General features: G+C 35.3%; 1 protein-coding gene across 1 annotated transcript in view; it reads left to right on the top strand.

The window, feature by feature from the left end:
- Positions 1–22,367, top strand: part of DPYD (dihydropyrimidine dehydrogenase) — an 808,753-nt gene that overhangs the window by 209,482 nt on the left and 576,904 nt on the right. Inside the window, exon 5 of the mRNA XM_040999080.1 lies at positions 13,355–13,516. Coding sequence (XP_040855014.1) covers positions 13,355–13,516 — 162 coding nt within the window. The remainder of the gene's footprint in view (positions 1–13,354; positions 13,517–22,367) is intronic.

Below are 22,367 nucleotides of genomic sequence, written 5' to 3'. Positions count from 1 at the left end.
TTGTGACATAATGGATGAAGCCTCTATTTGTAATGCAGGTGTCCCATATAGGCACAATTTTAACCCTAGCTACTCCACTTCTCATACAGCTCCCTGCTAATGTGTTTGGGAAGGCGATAGAGGATGACCCCCATTACCCACATGGAGGCCCTGGGTGAAGCTCATGGCTCTTGGCTTCCTTCTGCCAGTCCTCAGCCTTTGCAGCAGTTTGAGGAATGAACCATCTGACAGAGGCGTGTCTCCTTCTGCCTCTCTGTTATTCTGCCTTTCTAATAAATAAAACGTGCAACTTAAAAAAAATATGTTATCTAACTTATTGAGATGAGTTTTATATAATTATAATAAGAGTTCAATAAATATGAATTATAAAATATTTATTGTAGTAAATGGTATAGAATTATTGAATGATATAAATGGTATAAATTTATACCCTAAGACAGTGTAAAACTATTATTAATTATTAATTAATTCTAAAAACTAAGTTTTTATTTTACTATAAGGCGTGAAAAAATTGGGGCTGGTGCTTTGTAGCATGCTAAGCCTGTGCGCATGGTGCCAAGTGTCCTTTTTGGTGCGGGTTTGAGTTGTGGTTGCTTCACTGTTAATCTAGCTCTTTGCCAGTGGCCTGGGAAAGCAGTGGTAGGTGGCCAAGTCCTGATGGCCTGTAACCATGTGGGAGACCTGTAACCATGCTCTTGGCACCTGGCATCAGATCAGCCCAGCTGCAATTGTTTCAGCCATTTGGGGGATAACTCGGTGGGTGGAATATCTTTTTCTGTCTCCCCTTCTCTCTTTGCCTTTCAAATAGAAATAAATAAGTCTTTAAAAACAAAAAAAGAGTGAGAAAATAATCCAAATGGTTAATAGTTTCAAAGGTGTTTGTGGTGAATATTTTATCCCATTATTCCTAAATATCTCCTTTATCTGATACCTAATTCCATATTAATTTAGATCTTTTCTCAGCTTCTTTCCAGCTCCATCTGTCATCCATCTTTCAATTTATCTAACCTGCTTAATTTTAGTCTATTTAAGCAGACCAGGTTCTTCTAGTTATTGTATGAAATATGTTTTTTCACTGACTAAAATCATCCTCTGCGTTTACATGCATTTTCAGAATATCCAAGTTCTCCATGTAAAACTAGATTTATGATTAAAATAGCTTTATAAAAAATTTGTACATATTTGATACCTAGTGGTGTCTTGTTATTTTTAAAAATTGTGTATTTTTCACTCAGTGTGATTGTATTTATCCCTTCAAGCATGTAACAATTCTTTGTATTAGAAACTTGCACAATCCAGCTTAACATCATTTCTAGTCATGCTCCTGAGATGTTCTTAACATGAATATAGCTAAAATAATCATTGATCACTAATTGAGCCTGATTAAACAGTGTTAATTTCAGATAATCAGATAATTAGTATAAACATATGCCCATATTGCCTCTTGCATACGTTTATCAGTTGAGGGTACTATTAACTGGTTTTCTGAATCTGTTCTTTAATTTTAAAGTATAATTTCCTAACATTGAACCTAGCTACTGGCAACATACTAAATTTACTGATGTTATGACAAAGGTTTGGAATTTTTTTCAAAGATCTTCTGTCCACTGGTTTAATTCCCCAGTGACCACAACAGCCAGAGCTGAGCTGACCCTGGAATGGTTGAGAGGCTGGGTGGGGCTTTTCCCTTTGTCTCCTCCTTTCCCCCAAATACAGAAAAAATTGTGGAAATGGTGGTCTCACACATTTTCCTGTAGTCCTTGATCCTTTGTGCCATACGCAACTATTTAAAGATAATCACAGTAAAATGATAATGATAATAATAATAATAAATTTCACAACCTTGTGTAATTTAAAATAAATGTACAAAGTATAAGCAATAAAACATCTAAGAGCAATGCCAATTTATATGAGAAAGTACTTTCTTTGTACATCTTATAGCTCTTTTAATACAGAAGTAACACCATATTGTTGTATTTGTTTATACAGCGAAATGGACTTGTAAAAATGTTAACTTATTAAATTTAAATGATTTTAAAGTATAAAATTATGATAAAATATATATCTATGAAGTACTAGTTAAACTAGTATTATTTTTCTTCAGTATCACCAATTCAAAGAAAAGTGTATCTAAATGGGATGATTTCTAATAGTATTGTGGGGTGCGAGCGAGATCACACCAGACACGTCTAAGGTTTATTAAGGAGTCTTTATTAATCAAGCTTGATGACAATGGAGCACAATAGCTGATCACAAGTCCGTACACCAGTCCAGCCAATCATAATCCCATAAGGAACAAATGGTCGTTATCCTTAAGTCCATCCATTAAGTTGAAGACTTATGTCCCAGCTTCCCCAATAATATAAGCTATCCTAAGAGACAAGCAAAGAATAACCTGGACACACTCACAAAGAACTTGGACACACTTACAAAGCTGCAGACATTCACCTTTCCCTGGCTTCTCTGCCCATATTCCACTACTGCCAGGCCTCACCTCTCCTGGAACTCCTGACAGCACACAAACCAGAAACAACATTATTATAACCGTTGCCTCATCTAAGCAGTACACAGGGACCATGCTCAGGGGATTACCTGTCCTGGGTCAGTCATGAGTCAAGGTGCCAGAGTAATGGAAGCACCTGGCCAGAAAGAGTGAGAGCCCCTGCTTCCTGGGCCTTTTAAAGGGGCTTGTGAGAGGAGGAGTGGTTATAAAAATAATACAATACCGTCCCATCTCAGTTGATAGGTGAGCCACAGGTGGGCAGGAACGAATACTTAAGTGTTGTGGGCTAAGGAGTTGATTAGTGCTCCTTGGGATGGGCAGGAACAGGAACTGGGCTTGTAGCTAAAAACACCTAGACTAATTGCACTGCCAATATGCTGGCTAATTTAGGATGTTGGGGGGTGGTTGAAGGTGAAATTAACATTCCATTGCTGTTAGGACCCACTTTCAGGTCAGAGGATAGGGGACACACAGCCAAATTTCATTTGCCCACTGTCAAGGGTTGCTGACTATCACTGGCTTCACCCCATAACAGTATTAAGTACAAATTAGTGTAAAAGTATATAAATGAAAAATGTATTTTTAGCTTAATGTTATCTCATTTTATACAAAAAAAATTTGTAACCCTGTCAGGCAGATAATTTTTCCAAGATAACGCATTTGCTTAATAGTGTACAAAGATTTCTAGAATTCTTGTTTAATGTGTTTTTTTCTTTCTTCCCACTGAACTGTGTCTATGAGCAAATAATGTGTTAGTGTAAAATAAAAAGAGTTAGGGTTTGGAACCATGGCATTGTAGCTCAACCTTTGCCTACGGCATATTCCATATGGAGATGCTTTGATTTCTGTCTGTCCCTCTTCTGATCTGGCTTCCTGATAATTATAAAAGATAGCCCAACTCCTTGTACCCCTGCACCCACATGGGAGACACAGAGGAGGCTATTGGCTCCTAGTTTTGTGCAACCCAGTCCCAAGTGTTTTGGCCATTTGGGTAGTGAACCAGCTAATGGAAGATCACTCCCTGTTTCCTGTTTTCTCTGTGAATCTTCCTTCCTATGAAAAATGTGATCTTAAAAAAAATAAAATGTGAAGGGTTAAATATTAAACATACTGATATCTTGGCAATATATGATAAGTTCAACTAATATATGATTGTTCAATTAGAAAATAATGCAATCAATATTGAAATGTTGGTTAGCTTTTTTCCATTTTTAGTATTTTTAAAATTTTATTATACAGGCTCATAGGTCCAGTTATTTCCCTTTCTCTCCCTTCCAAAACATCTCAGCTCCTCTGAGTTTCCTTGTATTATTACTATAATATAGTTCTTCATGAACAGTCATAAATTCGTCATTATGGACATGGACATGGCAGAGAGTCCAGCATTCTATTATCAAGATATACTTTAGGGTTTTATTGGGAACCCATCTTTGATTTGGAAGTAGAGATGCATACTGCATTGTATCCTTGTATCTGGAAATGATAGTCTCCATTACACAGTTACTATACATCCCCTTAAGTGAAATATCACACAACAAAATCAACAACAAGAAGAAAAATAGTGATTTACTTTACCATGAGTTTAAATAGCATGCTAATCAGTGATCATTGTGTCACTAAAGAAGTTAAAAAGAAAGTCAAGAACCTTCTTGAAGAAAATGACACTAATGTATGTTTTATAAATTAGTGAAGAGTTTAATGAGAGATTTGTAGAAATGAAACTAAAAACAAAAATCAAAGCCCATGAAATACAGTTTCCATTAAACTTTGTGAAATGTGTCTCCTGTAGGCTACACAGATATGTGGTTGTTTTTTAATCCAGTCTACAAATCCATGACATTTGATTGATGACTTAAGACATATACATGCAGGGTTAATATAAATATAAATAGGTGGTAATTAGGTCCTGTTATTTTAGCAGTTAATTGTTCATTGATTTAGTCTTCTGTTGTTATTTTACTGGGATGTACTTCATATTTGCCTTTGGTTTTGTTGGGTTCTATTTATTTTATCTGTCAAGGGAACATCTTTGAGTTTCATCTGTAGGCAGGTTTAGAAGAGGCATATTCTTTTAACTTTACTGTGGAAGAATTTTATTTCATTTTCAAAGACAAAGGAAAGGTTTGCTGGGTAAATTATTCTGGGCTTACATTTTTTCTTACAGAATCTGGAATATTTCACTCCATTCGCTTTTAGACTTTAGATCTGGATACCTGGATCTATTTTGGGTGGTTCCTGAAAGATGCCACATTGTTGCAATTCACTGAGCCCAAAATAAATTGGCTCCCAGCTTAGTGCTTGTGCATTCCTGTCCCATAGGCCTACAAAATGGCACTGGAATCAGCTCTAGGGGTGTGGGACTGTGAAATCTAACTTATTCCCATGCCACCTGTTTGGGATCTTTTGCTCTGTCTCTGCTCCTGGTCAAATCAAACAAACCAGCAGGATGGGCAGCTCTTTGTCTGGGTTACCTCCTGAGCTCCCGGTGAACTTCGCTTCCCACCATCTTGCTGGTGGAGTTCCAGCCACCAGTGGATTTTAGATCACTGCTTGCTGAATGCAGCTGGGATATCTATTCAGTGCAGCAGGCTCACTTTTTTCTCCACTGCTTTCCTGTGTCTGTCAGTCTCCTGGTATCCCTCTGCTATTGGTCTGTCCCCTCCCATTTCTTGGAATGTGCCCTCTCTGCTTCACCCTGGCTAATGTTTTTTTTTTTTTTTGTCTGTTTTAACATGTCTTTACCCTATTCCACCATCTTGATTCTCTGGTCAGGGTTTTTTTTTTTTTTTCCCCCATGTGTTTTATAAAGATTATCCAAGACCCTGCACGTTGGCCTAGTGTCTGAAGTCCTTGCCTTGCAGGCACTGGGGTCCTGTATGAGTGCCGGTTCATATCCCAGCTGCTCTATATCCCATCCAGCTCCCTGCTTGTGGCCTGGGAAAGCAGTAGAGGACTGCCCTAGGTCTTGTGACTCTGCACCTGTGGGGGAAATGTGGAAGAATTTCTTGGCTTCTGGCTTCTGAGTGGCTCAACTCCGGCTGTTGTGGCCACTTGGAAGTAAACCAGAGGATGTGACATCTTCCTCTCTTTCTCTTCCTCTCTCTGTAAAATCTTTCTAATAAAAAAATTAAAAAGATTTATCTGTTTTATTTGAAAGGTATTTACACAGAAGATGAGACAGACAGATATTCCATACATTGCTACAGTATTCAAAAAATGTCAGTGGCCAAGGCTGGACCATGCTGAATCTATGAGAATGGGGCTATACCTGCCCCCAGAATTGTGATTTCAGGGGCCCAAGATTTTTCGTTAGTGTGTGCTGCTTTCCCATATATATTATCAGGGAGATGGATCTGAATTGGAGCTCTCCCAGGATGTTATTCTGTGCCAATGTGGGATGCGAACATTGCAGGCTATGTCTTAACCTTCTGTGCAGTCCCAATTCAGTTTGTTGAAAACTACTCTGATACATTGAATAATTTAAATAAATCGTTATAACCAATGCTGGTTTTGTTTTTGAAAGTAGTTAATGGATCTACATTGAATCAGTTTGCTACATTATAGTTTAGGCATCTTTTCCCAAAGTTTTAATATATCATATAACTAATAAAGAAGGAATTTTGATCTAAATTTTTAAAGTGATCAAACACTAAACATTTCCTACAGTTCTCCACAGTCATATTGCCTGTGTATGTTGTGGGTGGGACTCAAATCTGGGAGACTGTAACTGGCATGTTGGTGTGTGTGTCTCAGTGTGCCATGAACATGCACAATCCTCTAGATTACTGTCAGGAAAATATTTTTCAAAGAAATGATTATTCATTGTCTTGCAGTTTTGGTTTTTGGTGAGACAAGTTAAACTGAATTCATAGTTCCAAAAGTGAAATCATAGTGTATAAAACTTACCTGAAATTGAGAATACTTAAGGTTAAAATTAGGATTTCTGTTTCTGAATAAAATTAGTTACATTTTTTTTTTTTGCCTCTCCCTGTTTTTACAAGGGCAGAGGTTTTTCCTCTTGTAGCATTTTTCAAATATCTTTGTCAGATATCTGGAGACTGACAGGTTCTTTGATGAGGAGTGGTGAAAACTTGCCATGGTGTTCCTTGTACCTGTGCTGTCTGTATGTTCTTCCAGGCATGTTCTATTCAATTAATGTCAATTCATTCATGATTAGATAGCTCAGACCAGAGTGATAAGTAATGTTAGTTCACCTTTCTCACATGCAAACTTAAGTTTATCTCAAGCACTTTCTAAATGCAACAGATTGGAATTTATCGTAGAAGGCTGTTTCCATCTGTGAAAACTGTCACTGGAAGAAGGAAGAACACTTTAAAATAAATGCACCAGCTGTATTGATGATCTTGAAGTGATATAAAGGCCTGAATATGATAGGACTATTTGTTAAATTAGTTATACCATATGACAGAATAGCTGGCTTGTCAGTTTTGCTGTTCCTCATAATGACTTTAAAAAATCATTAAATTGTGGAGAAATGACATTGATTCATTTTTACTTTATAATTTTAAAATAAAAAGCAAAGGATAAGAGTTTAAATTATTTTAAAATAACTCACCTAAGTAACATGTGTATTGGCTAAGAACACACTTTAAAAACCCCAAGAACTTTTGAAAAACTCTGTACATTCAAGTCATAGTAAAATTAATGGGCTGGTAAGCATTCATTTCTACAATTTTGTGTTGAATTGGAAACAACACTTTTCAAATAATTTCTTTTCAATTATTTTTTTAAAATGATGAAAACCCTCATACCTTACATTCTAACACCATTTCAAAAAAGATATGATATTTTATCTTGTGTCTCACCTTATACCACTCTGCCCCTTGTTCTTTCCAGTATGGAAAACTGCAGGCATTTTGTCTGATTGAATTACTTGAAGTTCGCAGTTGAAGTGGTATGTTTGTTTTAAAACGAAACTGCTAGGGTGTTTATAAAGGATACTTCTAAATTTAAATTTTCTATCCTGTAAAAAAGGTTGATGAGCTCACAAAATAGAAGTCAGACCTCTTGTGTAGAAGAAAGACTCAACAAATCTCTCCACTTAAGGTCTGAGACAAAAATTGATATTGATCTCGTCACCCTCTATGGGAAGAGTGGAGGAGGTGTTCCCTTTTGAGTAGGTTTCTGAATAGCTTTGAGTCTCAGGGTCAGAATGCTAACAGAGGAGTACATAGGGCATCCTATGTATGATGGGGGGATTGCAAGTATGACTTCAGTGTTGTTTCAGCTCATCGTCCAAACCATGCTTCTGTGTTCTGTTATACATAGAAGAGCATTTCTTTTGGTACATGTCTTTGTTCAATTTCCCGCTTTCTCCTCTCACCATTCCAATTCTGAGCTTTTCCACATCATGTATTTATATAGTCCTTTTAAACTGGCCACTTCCTATTAACAGTCTTCCATTAAGTTGAAACTTTTTGTTCAAACACATTTTTGAGGATAGCTTTTTCGTATCTTATAGCAAGAGAATGGATGATTCCAAGCAAATTTGCAGTTTCTAACACCAAGAAGAATTCTGAACTTGAATATTTAGTGATATCAATACAGAATGATTTGGATGTCCCTTCGTTCCCATCTGTTATTCTTACGTAACCCAGAAAATTTTTGACCGCCGCCCATTTAAAGCTGAGGACCATATCTCTGACACTAAAGTATCTGTATGTATGGAAACATGGGTTTGTTTCTTACATAATGTTCATAATGATTTTTATTTAAAACTCATTAAATAAATCCTTATTAACTTTTGAAACTCTATAGATTTTATTTTGGTGATGGGTGTTGAGACAGCATCCAATCTGGTGGACGGTTTCATGGTCAGTGACATGCACTGCCTTTCAGTCTCTGGTACACTCAGAGTTATAGAAAATCCTGAGCTTTGAGTGTAATCCTAACCATTTTATTTAGTGCATTTGTTTAAATATGCTTCTGCTTTCTATGCTGTCATTTTATATGCAGTGTTAAAATCATTTTGAGCCATTTAAAATAACCAGAAAAACTTTTGAGGTACATAATTCAATTATATTCTTCATGTCATATTAAAAAAGTCCTTACAAGTGGCCTACTAAGCACTGATCACATTTTCCCCATTATGCTGTTTTATCTAAGGAGATTTCTTTTTGCACAATATAACTTTAGTTAGTGAATCATTAATAAATATGTACAGTTCATCAGATCAGATATTTTCAAGATGCCAAGGGAAGACAGGAAGCAATCCTGAGCGATGACTTTGAGCTTATCTCCAGAGGGATTGACTGCTCAGCTTAAGGTGCTCTCCTGGTGTTGTGCCCCTCTGTCTCTATTTGAGCTAAAACTTTGATCTTTGTGTGTCTCTATGTGACTCAGATATCACGAATTTTCAATTTTCTAATTATGTAACCTTATTCCTTATAATAAATCTCACATATGTATATATTGCAAACTTGTGGCAGTATAGAGTTAGACATAGAAGATGAGTGTGGGCTTACATTGTGGTGTAATGGTAAAGCTGCCATGTGGGATGCCAGCATACCATATGGCACCAGTTCTTCAACTGCTTCACAGGTGAACCAGCTCTTTGCTAGTGGTCTGGGAAAGCAGTGGAAGATAAACCAATTATTTGGGTCTCTGCAATCCACCTGGGAGATGTTGTTGAACCTCTTGGTCTCTGATTTTGACCTGACCCAATCCTGGCTATTGAGGCCATCTGAGTAGTAATCAAGCTATTGGAAAATATGTCACTCACTGTCTTGCCCTCTCTTTGTAACTCTTTTAAGATAAATACATAAGTCCTTATGCAAAAAAGAAGATAACCTTTGTCTTATGAGTTTTTGTTAGACTGGTTACAAAACACAGTTCAAGGAACGTTGAGTAAAAACTATAAAACAGAAAGCATGCTGAATCTAAAGTGCTAGTAATGGGTTTTGAACTTATTAGAAAAAACGAACTAGTTGAATAAGAGCACTGTGACTAGATTTTATCATCTATTGATGCATGAAATGATGAATCTGGGTCTTCTATATTTTTGCTATTAGATACCTGTCTTAGTTCCATTGAATTCCATGCTATATTCCTATTATGAATTCAGAAAATATACTCTTGCATATCAGACAAAACTGTTGGCTGCTGAGGATTCACACTTAACTAAATACTTTTTTAAAGAAAAGATTTATTTATTTTTATTTAGAAGGCAGATTTTACAGAGAGAGAGAGAGAGAGAAAGAGAGAGAGAATGTCTTTCCTGGTCCACTCCCCAAACATCCACAATTGTTGGAGCTCAGTTCGTCTGAAAGCAGGAGCCGGGAACCTCTTCTGGGTTCCCCATGTGGGTACAGGTCATAAAGACTTAAACCACACTCTGCTGATTTGTCAGGCTCTAAGTAGGGAGCTGGATCAGAGCTGTAACAGGACACAGACTTATGTCCGTATGGTATGTCAGTGGCTCAGGTGGAGAGTATCCTGCTACACCACATTGCTGACCCTCAACCAAATACTTTTATAGATTAATGAATACTCTTAAAACCATTTAAAACATTTATTTGATATTTTAAAGTTCTGTTTTAAAATAATTTGTCCAGTTTGGGAATGTTTGACCCTGTAAAGCATGTTCCAACATTCTGGCCATTTTTAAAATGGTTAATCTATTTTATTTTTCCTGAGTTTTCAAGATTGCCTTTTTTTAAAGAAAAAATTGAGGATTTATCCATTTATTTGAATGGCAGAATTTCAGAGAGGACAGAGATCTCTCATCTTTTATTCACTCTCCAGTGACCACAAGCACTATGGCAGGGGCAGGATAAAGCAATCCAGGTCTATTGGGTGCATGGCAGGGGTGCAAGTACTTGGACTGTCTTCTGGTGATTCCCAGGCACATTAGTAGGGATCTGGATTGGAATTAGAACAGCTGGGACATGAGCCAGCACTCATATGGGATTCTGGCATTTAAAGTGCCACCTAAACCCAATGTGCCACTATGCCTTGAGATGAATCCCAAAGCCCATCCTGCTATCTTTAATTTCTAAATCATCTTTAAGGGGTATTTTTATAAAAAAAATCTATTTTCTCTTGATTTTGAGATGTTTAGTTCTGTCTCTTCTTGCATCAATACATTTTGGATTGATGGAAATCTTTTTAAAATTACTGTTCCCTCTGATGCACAAGTTTATGGGCTGCAGTAGGAATGGGGAGTGGACCAGTGGACAGTGTGACATTTCAGTGCATGTATACATCATGTGCTAATCAAAGCAATCAGCACTTCCCCTTATCTGATGTTATTTTATGGCTGAACACTTAGTGCTCCATCCTACTGTTCATTTGTATAATGTGGACTAGATTGTTTTGAACTACAGTCTCTACACTATGCCAACATTAGAAACTCATTTTTTTTGTTCTAACTCTTATTTGGCACTCATTATCCAAATTCCTCCCTCTTTTAGCACTTCCAGCCCATAGTAATCATGACTTGACATTCAGATTGAGTTTCCTTCAGCTAGAAAATGTGGGACATCTATCTGTGTGTCTCTCCCTCTCTGTAATGCTGCTTTTGAAGCAAAGCAATCTTTAAGAGAAAGCCCACATAATGTATCACCTCACTCTTGTTAGATTGGCTATTATAAAAAGGACAAAAAGTGAAAAATGCTCGTGATGATGTGAGATAAGAGAATTCTGGTAGTGTTGATGGGACTATGAATTCGTACAAGTGCAATGAAAATCAGTGGGGAGATTTGTTTGAAAATTAGAAATAGAATTGCTTTATGATCGCACTATTGGTTACGTATCCAAAAGATATGAATACATTCAATTCCAGGATTGATAGCTATCCTAAATAATAAGTTGTAATTGATGATGTGATTAAATAAAGACTAGAGTCAGTGAATATTTAAAGCCATTATGTTTTATACCATTACTCAGTAGTCTGAAGTCGTTAACAATCTTCTTTTATGTTTTACGCTTAACGTGAAAGCAGTGTATATGTTTTTAAAGATTTTCAAAAGTATAGTAAACAAAACCAAAGCAAAATTTTGGTTGATTTCAGATGAATATATTGTTGAATCGATTTACCTATCTTAAAATATTTTTTTGGAGCAGTTGTAGATTTGCACAAAGATTAGGATTATTGTACTGGGATTATCATTTATGCTTACATATGTTTTTTTCTGTTATCAGCATATTTTAAAAAAGATTTATTTATTTTTATTGGAAAGGTGGATATACAGATAGGAGGAGAGACAGGGAGGAAGATCTTCCATCCAAAATTTCACTCCCCAAGCGACCGCAATGGCTGGACTTGAGCCAATCCAAAGCCAGGAACCTGGATCCTCTTCCAGGTCTCCCACACGGGTGTAGGGTCCCAAGGCTTTGAGTTATCTTTGACGGCTTTCCCATGCTGCAGCCAGGGATCTGGATAGGAACTGTGGTCACCGGGATTAGAACGGTGCCCATATGGTATCCTGGCATGTTCAAGGTGAGGATTTTTACCGTTATGCTATCATACCAGGCCCTTAGTAGCATCTTATATTGGTATAGATCACTTGTTAAAGTTAATGAAACAACTCTCTTATGTCACTAGTATATTTTAATTTTCTTATTTTTTCACTAATATCATTTATTTTTCTGCTGCAGTAATCTATCCCAGATACCATATTTTACTATGGCAGATTTTTCTAAATTTCTCTTGATTTCAACATTTGTTCAGACTTTTCTTTTTTACTGGTATACTTGACTGTTCTAAAGAATAGTGGTCAGAGTTTATTGTTTCTTTTTTGAAGAGAAGAGGAAATGGTATAAATATTAATCTTGCTATTCACTCTGTTTAAGAAATATAATTTTTTTTCAGTTTAAAAGCACACTAGGTCCCAAAATCTGTTTATAAAGTTTAGTGGTGTTCTATGCTATTCTGTTCGTGTGAAGTGTGCAAAAGGGAGTAATGGACAATGGACCTGATATTTGGGCCAACAGTTTCTTTGAAATGTGCTTTTTATTTTGTAATTAATGGATTGACACTGAAGGATGTTTACCAACATAGGTTGTCATGAACATCATAGCCTTGGACAAGCTAGGTGAAATGAAAGAAGAAGACAGCAAATTGTGACTGCTTTAATCTATATAGTAAGGGATAACCGGAAACAACTTTTTTGTTGTTTTAAGAATTATTCTTGATGCCTCTTCAAGAAATGCTGTCTAACTTTCTTTGTTAAAAATGAAAATAGAGAAATTTGACTAGGTACAATTAGATGCGTTGTGAATCAAAACTATTGACATATTATTTATATTTAAATTTTGATTTTTTGGAAGATTTATTTATTTTTGAGCAAAGTCAGATATACAGAGAGGAAGAGAGACAGAGAGGAAGATCTTCCTTCTGATGATCCACTCCCCAAGCGGCTGCAATGACTGGAACTGAGCCAATCTTAAGACAGGAGCCCAGAGCCTCTTCCAGGTCTCCCATGTGTGTTTAGGGTCCCAAGGCTTTGGGCCATCCTTGACTGCTTTCTCAGGCCACAAGCAGGGAACTGGATAGGAAGTAGGACTGCCGGGTTTAGAATCGGCACCCATATGGGATCCTGGCCCAAAAAAGGTGAGGATGTTAACTGCTGGGCCCTAAATTTTTAATTTTAATATTAATTCCCTGTTTATGTATCAGTATACCATATATTGAATCACTTTGTGTTAGATACTGTGTTGATTGTTAGTTGATGATTCATGGTAAAATTATTTTATCATATGCCAGTGGTATACTTCTTGATCTTCAATAGAATAATAGAATATAAATTGTAATGTTATTGCTGTGCATTTAGACCTTAGTCTCAATGTCAAAGGTGCAACACTACATAATGCTTTATTTTATTTTTTCAGAATTATTATGGAGCTGCCAAGATCATTTTTTCTGACAACCCACTTGGTCTGACTTGCGGAATGGTGTGCCCAACCTCTGATCTTTGTGTAGGTGGATGCAACTTATGTGCCACTGAAGAGGGACCGATTAATATTGGTGGATTGCAGCAATTTGCTGCTGAGGTATGTAACGTGTATCGTGTGCCCTGCCCTTTAAGGATCTTAAGATAACTTTTACCCTAGATGCCCTATTGATAAGCAACATTTTTATTATAATGCATAGCTAAGGTATAATTATTTTCTGCAATAAGCAATATATTTATTTAACAAGTTGGCTACAAAAATTAAAGCTTATATGTCAGGTTACTTGCAGTATCAGTGGCTTCTTAAAATGCTTTAACTGAGAATAGTGTATAAATTGGATGATCTGAAAATAGAACTTACTCTTTAAATTCTCAGTGAATTTATTAAGTAGAGTTTATTATTAGAAGAGTCTTTCCTGGATATGATAGTCTGTACTAAACAGTTACTATACATCCCCTTAAATGAAAATCCATAAAACAAAATCAACAACAGGAAGTAAAACTAGACAATTACAATGCCATGAAATTAAATAATATGCTACTGAATGACCAATGTATTGCTGAAGAAATATAAGAAAACCAAAAACCTTCTTGAAACAAATGATGATACTGTGTGACCTTAAGTCAGAGACGAAATTAATAAGGAAAAAAAACCCTTTTTGAATCAGGAAAAAATATCCAGATGTGAAGGTACAAAAATGCAGTGTGCATCTCTACCTCCAAATTAAAGATGGACTCCCAATGAAATAGTTAAGTTCACAATAAGATGCTGGACTTTCTGCCTTTGTCCATGCCTCCAATGTCAGGATATACTGTAATAACAAAATGATGGACTTTTGACTGTATGAAAAACAATACTATTGTAATGATATAGGGGAAATCAGTGTGTGTGGGGGTCAGGGCATACTTACGGAGGGAGGAGGGAAATCCCAGAACATGTGGAACTGTATCATAATAAAATGAATACATTTGATTTAAAAAGGAATCTTTCCTAACCAGATTTTTTTTGTTGTTTGTTTGTTTCCTGGGATGGTCCTTAATATTTTTAATTTGAAATAATATATTAGCAGGATATTGTACTATTCTTCAGAAAATGTTCTGATCCTTGAAACTGTAACATAATTAAGAAAATTTAATTTTAGATTTTAGGAACTTATAGTATGTAACTTATGCATTTACAGGTGTGTTATTTGTAAAAATAGTAATAAAATAAATGAAAAGCTCATTTTTCATGATCTCCTCAACCAAATCCTGTCTTTTTCTTTTATTAATCCTTTGTAAAGCACTTTAAAACTTTGGGGAACCCTTGAGCGCTCTGAGGACTCCCATTTGAGGTTGTCTTGTAAGGCAATTCCCCATGTATGATTTAATTGATCATTTTATATGGAGATTATTTTAAATTATATAACTTGTAGGGACTAGTTGTCTAGAAATCCAAATTAAATGCCTGTCAACATCATGTTTTTGCTGAATGACTTATCTATATGGTTATATCAACCTAAACACATTGTAGTTTTCCTCTTAGGACTCAAACCATCATATTCCTCAAGCTTAAGTCTCACTTTTCTTTTAGTAATAAATCAGGATTATTCTTTTCCTGCTTTCTGACAGGTTAATTCTAAGAATGGGCTCATGGGAATAAAAAAATAGAAACAATTGGAGGTGATAGTTGTTGCAATAAATTCTTGGATTTAATTTCCTTTCTTCTCAAATATGAAATTGCATTAGGCTTAGCTGAACAGTTCAAGGTATGATCTTTTACAGCCCAGGAAAATCCTTATTTGATGGATAAGATACACTTGAGTTCCTCTCTATCTTCCTTTGGGGACTCGTTGCCTCTTCATCGAACTGGATGAAGCCTGTGTAGGATGCAATGAGAAGTCACACCGTATGTATAAGATACAGCACTGCATTTTCAAAACAAGATAGTTAAAGTTGTATGGCTAGTTTTGTTAATGAACAGAAAGATGGAGAGTGAATAAGAGATGGAGATAGAGTTAAAGAGAGAGAGAGAATCCACCCTTCCTTTAATCCTGTATTCATTTATTCATTTAAATTAGTTTTTACATCCTTTTTTTAAAAAAAAAATAAAGTCTGTCTGTTCTAATTTCTGCTTAATCTCACTTAAGTAAGATACAGCTTGAACTCACTGTGATATTAATGAATTTTCATAAGCTTCCAATTATGAAGTTAGTAAAAAGTAGGACAAATGTTTTTCATTAAATCAATGGATCCATAATAGAAGTATATCTTCCTCTTCCATTTTTGCCTTTATGTGGCTATCATTTTATATTAAATAATGATTAAAACTGTCCATGTTAAAACTCTTATAAGAATTTATACTTGTATTTTCAAATTTGCCAGTTGGGATAAGATCTCTACTTTTTTTTTAAATGAAAGTTTGGTTACCTTTCATTTATATATATATATACACATGAGTAACTATATAAAACGTGAGTAATGTATTATGTGAATAACTGTGAGAAAAAGAAGTAGAAGATTCAAAGAATTCCTCTTCAAAACTGCTATTGATAGTGCCCAGCACAATAGCCTAGTTGCTGAAGTCTTCACCTTGCAGGTTCCAGGATCCCATATGGGCCCTGGTTCTAATCCTAGCAGTTCCGCTTCCCATCCGGTTCTCTGCTTGTGGCTTAGGAAAGCATTTGAGAACTGCCCAAAGCCTTGGGACCCTGCACGCATGTGGGGTACTTGGAAGAGTCTCTGGGCTCCTGGCTTAGGATTGGCTCAGCTTGAGTCATTGCAGCCACTTGGGGAGTGAATCAGCGAGTGGAGGATCTTCCCCTTTGTCTCTTCTTCTTTGTATTTATCTGCCTTTCCAATGAAACTAAATAAATATTTTAAAAAATAACTTTAAAAAACTACCATTGAAGTGAGTTTTTAAGATAAAATACAATGAGTGAATAATTGTGTTTTGATTGATTTATTTTTGACCTTTTGAGAGATACAAATCCCTTTTACAAACTATTAAACAAAGGTTAGGAATGCAGACTAAATTATACAACATTTTTCCAAATTGTTTCTCCCATAACTTCTGAGTGACTTTTAAAATATCAACGCAGATTTCTGCCTTTAATAGTTAGGTTCATAGCTTATTCTTTTCCACTTGAACATGATGAAGGTGTGATTTGCAGGGACTGTGGGAAAAGGGAACAGATCACGCAGGGAGCGGCCGCAGTAGCGTGAGGAGAGCAGATGTTTTTGGATCCTGTGTTGTCGCTCTTTTCACTCTTTTGCTGTTTGCACATTTGAGGGATTGCAACCTTGTTTTAGACACTTTTGTGTGTTGATACAATACGTAGGCTGTTAAGATTTTTCTCTACAACAGTTGACATTATTTCCTCTTAATAACATCATACTTCCGCAATAATATTGTTTCAACATAATGACTCAGAAGCAGTAGTTGGCCATGAAATTTTTCATTTTCATAGAACTTATAAATTTTTATGCATAAAATTATCTTGGAAAAAATATTTTGAAAAGCATTTGTGTATTTATTTGAATTTTTGACAAGCTATATGCTCATGACTTAATAAACTAACTACACTGTCATTGCCCCTTTAGTGTAAGTATGATTTATTTGAAAAAGAAAAAAAATTATAATACATCTCTTCATTGATGGTCTGAAGTTTACAAAAATGATATTAGTAAGAAGGCAGTATGCCAATTCTGTTCTCTTCTTCTGGCATTAAAGGCTATGGAAGTGATTTAGAAAAGTCAAAAGTAAAATTTTAGGTTTCTGAAGTCTGATTAAATGTTGAAATAATGAGACAGAAAATTGATATTTTAATTATTGCTTCCATTCTGAATTGCTACACAAGCTATGAAATTCATATATAAATATGTACTTTTCACAACAAACATTGCATTATGTTTTTCTAATCTATATTGCATGTTATGTTATTGTAGCATATGCTTTATGGAATTATTTTATTTAGTTTTAGTGCTTTGTGTTAAAAATGAAAGTGGAGGTACCCGGCACAGTAGCCTAGTGGCTAAAGTCCTCGCCTTGCAACCATCAGGATCCCATATGGGTACTGGTTCTAATCCCAGTGGCTCCACTTCCCATCCAGCTCCCTACTTGTGGCCTAGGAAGGCAGTCGAGGATGGTCCAAAACCTTGGAACCCTGCACCCATGTGGGTGACCAGGAAGAGGCTCTAGGCTCCTGGCTTCGGATAGGTGCAGCTCTGGCTATTTCAGCTGCTTGGAGAGTGCATCAGCGGGTAGAGGATCTTCCTTTCTGTCTCTTCTTCTCTGTATATATCTGCCTTTCCAATAAAAAAATGAATCCTAAAAAAAATGGAAGTGGAACTGATGAAATTCCAGACTGAATCAAGTGACTCTTTTGACCTGGATTTTATTTCTTAGAAGGCTTTAAAATATCATCTCATTTGACATACTGTGTTCTTGTCCTATTAGTAAATACCATTGCAGTAGTGAAAAACTATTTTTCATGTAATTAATAATATTTATTTTGTTTTATTTGCTTCAAGGTAAACTTGTATTATAGATAAAATACTGAGTAATTGCTGAAGCTAGTCCGTTTTATGAAACTAATGAGAACAAATACTTCAAATATCATTATAAACTTTAGTGAACTTAAGAAGTAACAGATTGACTGCATGTTAAAATTAATAGATAAGTAAATGCACAAAATAAAATTAAGAAGGCATATATATTCACATTATTAAAATTGCAATCTACTCTTCATTAGCTTTTGTCCCTTGATTTGGAGGAAATTAGACCATAGTAGAAAAGAAAGTGTCAGTGTAGGGTGAGATATAGAATTGCAATGCACAGCGCATGAAAAGCACTTCAATGCAATTTATAATGTTCCACTCTAAAATGTTGATGAATAACCCTTAAGGCATATTTTAATTTGAAATCCTAAAGCCTAAGATTTTTTTATAGCTTTTATAGAAATAAATTTGGGAATGAGCTTAGCACATTTATGGTGCAGTTTGTTAAAATGGTCAATAAAAATCTATCAATTCATATGCCTAATCTGAAATTAAGACACATTATCATGATAATGAATACTAAGCCAATATTTATAGATAATATCTTTTTCAGGTTGATAGTTGATTCACCCTATTTTCCAAACATATCAATTTGAATATGACTTCTTTTGCTTTCTCTTATTCAAATAGCAGGATCAGTAGGTTGTGAACACTGTTCACATGTCACAAGCGCATTTAGTTGATTTTCAATGAAATAGAATCTAAATAAGAATTAATAATGAAGAATGAACCAACAGTTTCACTGGGACTCCATCCTCGATCCAGAAGTAGATACACACTGCACCAGACCCTCACATCTGGACATGTCAGTCTCCACTACACAGTCATGCTATATTCTGCCAAGTAAAAGGTATAAAGCAAAACCAACAACAGGAGGAAAAATAGAAATTTAGAACACCGTGAATTTAAACAACATGCCACTTGATATGATGTTCTCCATTACACAGTTATTGTACATCCCGTTTAATGAAAAGCCACAAAACAAAACCAAGTTCAAATGCAACTCAATTTGAATGCTGAGAATGCACTATCTTTTCTATCAGCCCAGGGCTGGAATCTTGGTCTTTCAGTAAGAGACCTGATTCTCTTTTACAACATAGCAGTAATGTCATGTTTGGCTGGAGGCATTTGACAGAAGCAAGAGAGTAGGTACAAAGAGAGTAAAATTGCTTTCAACTGAAATCTGAAACAAAGAGAAACTACATTTGGTAGATGACAATCAGAAGACTCCACTGATATGATGGCTTCTGAAGAGTGATGCTTCTGTTGAAACACTAATAAAATCATCAGAATTTTAAAACAAATAAGCAGTTGTAGTTCCTTATCTGTTGCTATAGCTGAGTATTTCAAACAACATAATTTGTAAATAAATGGAATGTATTTCTCATAAATCTAGAGGTTGGGAATTCCAAGAACATGCCCAGTGGTGGTGGTGGTGGTGGGGGGTGTTCTCACTGTGTCCTGATGAGGTACAAAGGCATGAGCAGAGAAAAAGCCTGTGTTCCATTGAGAGTCCTCATGACCCAGCGATCACCCAAAGGGCTAACTTCTCAAATTCCATTCAGAATAAGACTGCAGCACGTGAGTCTTGCAGGGCATGTTCAAATGATAACATGGATATAAAAAATTCAACCAGAATACAAAATCAAACAAAGAAACAACAGCAACAAAATAGATCCAGAGAAGCAAAACAGACTGTGAGAAGCTTAGAAAGTTCCAGTGCACGCATGCAAGGAACACTAACTTCAAAGTTGCCTTAGATGGCTTTAGTGGAGAATTTTCCGAGAAAAGGAAACATTGATGTTATTTATATTTTGAAATACTGACTGTAATGAGAAAATCAAAGTCTGCAGAGAAAAAGAACTCAGATTATTTAAACAATAAAATGACAATTACACCGAACCCAGATTTCTCATCATCATCAACGGAAGTCAGAGGCCAAAAGGACAATGCAATTAGTGATCTACAATAAACAACTGTATTTCTCATTTTGGTAGTAAGGGCGTTAATAAATGTATGATGAGATATTTTAATTTTACTGTTTGTTAGCATGTCTGGTAAGAACAATGAATGATTCTTTAGGAGGAAGGCACAGAAGGTGGCATTTTGGCACAGGCATTGAGATGTTTGTTGGAACATGCACAGCTCCTGTTGGAATGCTTGTCTTTTGTTTCTGGCTCCATTTCTCATTCCAGTTTTGTGCTCCTGAATATCCTGAAGAGTAAAGCAGGTGATACTTGGATTCCTTCGAGTCATATAGAGGACATAAATTAAGTTCTAGGTTGCTGTTTAATCTGTCCAAATCCCAGCTGTTGCAGGCAGTTGAAGACTGAAACTGTCAGTGGGAGATAACTGTTTTTCTCTGTCTTCCAAAATAAATTTTTAAAAAAAGATGCATCATTCATATAAGCTTGTATATATTTTTAAGGTATATATAATAAGCTTTCTTTGGTTGTAGTTAATAAGTAAATGCAAACAAAACTTGAAGTATGTCAAGTTAAACTAACATCTTGCCATTTGACTATTGAATGTAACCTTTGTTACTACAAAAGAAAAAAAAATAGAAGCAAGAAGGGTAGAAATGGGACGTGTTTTATTCCTGCAGTTGTATCCATCAACTTCATGAAATTGGTTCTGTATAGAATAAATAGAAAATTAATAAAAGTTTTAAAAAGTATTTATTTGAAAGAGTTATATGGAGAGAAGAATGAGAAAGAGGGAAGCAGAGAGAAAGGATCTTGCATCTGCTGGTCCATTTTCCAAATGGCAGTAACAGCCATCGCTGAGCCGCACTGAAGCCCGAAGCCTGGAACTCCATCCAGGTCTCTGTTTCCTTTGCCTTCTCTTGCCTCCCATGCACATTAGCAGGAAGTTGGATCAGAAGAGAAGCAGCTGGTTCTGGAACACAGCTTCTATGGCATGCAAGCATTCCAGGCAACATCTTAACAAGTTTAGTTACCTATTACAGCATAATCTTATTCAAAATTAGTAACTTAACTTATACAAGTAAATTAAGTAAATTAACCTACAGAAGGGGTTTTGTAGGTTAATTTGAACAATATGTAGTCTTCTGAACTAAATCAGTGTAGAGTGAATGCATGATTTTTCTGCACTACTTGAACATTAGCTAAAACTAACCTCTTTCCAAGAAAACAGGATAGATGCATATGCTATAAGTATATTTGCCTATAAATATATGCAATTACAATATTTATATATACATTTAAATTTATAGTATTTTCATTCAAAATATGTGATGTGATTAATTACAAATTTGTATGCATAAATAGAAGGGTACAATCTAAAGTATACTTTATAAGTGGATTTTTTAATCTATAAAAAACAACTAAATTAGAAATTAAGCTTAAAAATGATGTTGAAGTGAAAATACTGAGAAACTTGTATTTCTAAAACTTACAAAACACATTTAACCCAAAAATGTGTTTTGGATTAAAGAAATTATTACAATAGAAGTTACATAACATATAGTCATGATTGACGATGTCCAGTTACGATGTGGTATGTGCCCAAAAGTATTTTTACATGAAAACATAGCATGTTAAGTGCATTTTACAGAATAGGATAAAAATGTTCTTTAATTGGGTAGTGTTTACCTCATGTAATTTGTAAAACAGAAATTAGGAAAGAGATGAAAATAATAATAGAAAACAGTGAGCTAATTCATAAAAGCAAAAAAAAAAAACCTACAATGCAAAAGGCTAGAACTTTGAAAGGGTTTACTAAATAATTTTATAGTATATTATATCAAAATAATAAATTGAGTTGTGTTTGTTTTTTTAAGTATTAATCTCCTATTATTTGATTAATATGTGACATTAACTCAGGTGTTAATGATTACTGCTGTTTCCAGAAAATCTTTAATTGCAGAAGAAGCTGATAGAAGAGAAGTTGTCCAGTCCACCTGCCATTGTCACTTTGTGTTCTTTTTCTGTCATCTTCTTGTTTCAATAGATGTAACTATTTATTGTCTTCTGCAATTTCTAGTGTTTGATGCTGGCATTGAATACATAGTTATATTATTAATTTTTAGACAGTGTTTCAGTGATAAAGGATTTGGTACAGAACAGAATAGGAATAAAGACAATTAAGAAAACAAATATGATTTGAAGTACTGAGAAAGGGAGGGTGAGACAAAAAAATGGAATCTGATGGCTAGGAAATCTGGTAGATAACTGAGCAGTCAGGAGGTTGAATTGAGGAAGTGCACTGTAAAATGAGTCTTCGAAAATGTTCATTAACTGTATAGCAAAATGTGGAAGGAGAGAATATTCAAGGAATGCTGAATAACGTGGGCAAATCTTAAAGAGAAGATTGTGTTTGCATTGATTTGTACCTTCATATGATTTTAAATGAGTAAGGCTTCTCATAACTAAAATACAACATATTTTGAA

The sequence above is a fragment of the Ochotona curzoniae genome, unplaced genomic scaffold, assembly GCF_017591425.1.
Source record: "Ochotona curzoniae isolate NIBS_2020 unplaced genomic scaffold, NIBS_Ocur_1.0 scaffold_1037, whole genome shotgun sequence".
Classification (NCBI taxonomy): Eukaryota; Metazoa; Chordata; class Mammalia; order Lagomorpha; family Ochotonidae; genus Ochotona; species Ochotona curzoniae.
Note: the sequence above shows the minus strand (reverse complement) of the source record. Positions and strands in the feature narration are given on the sequence as shown.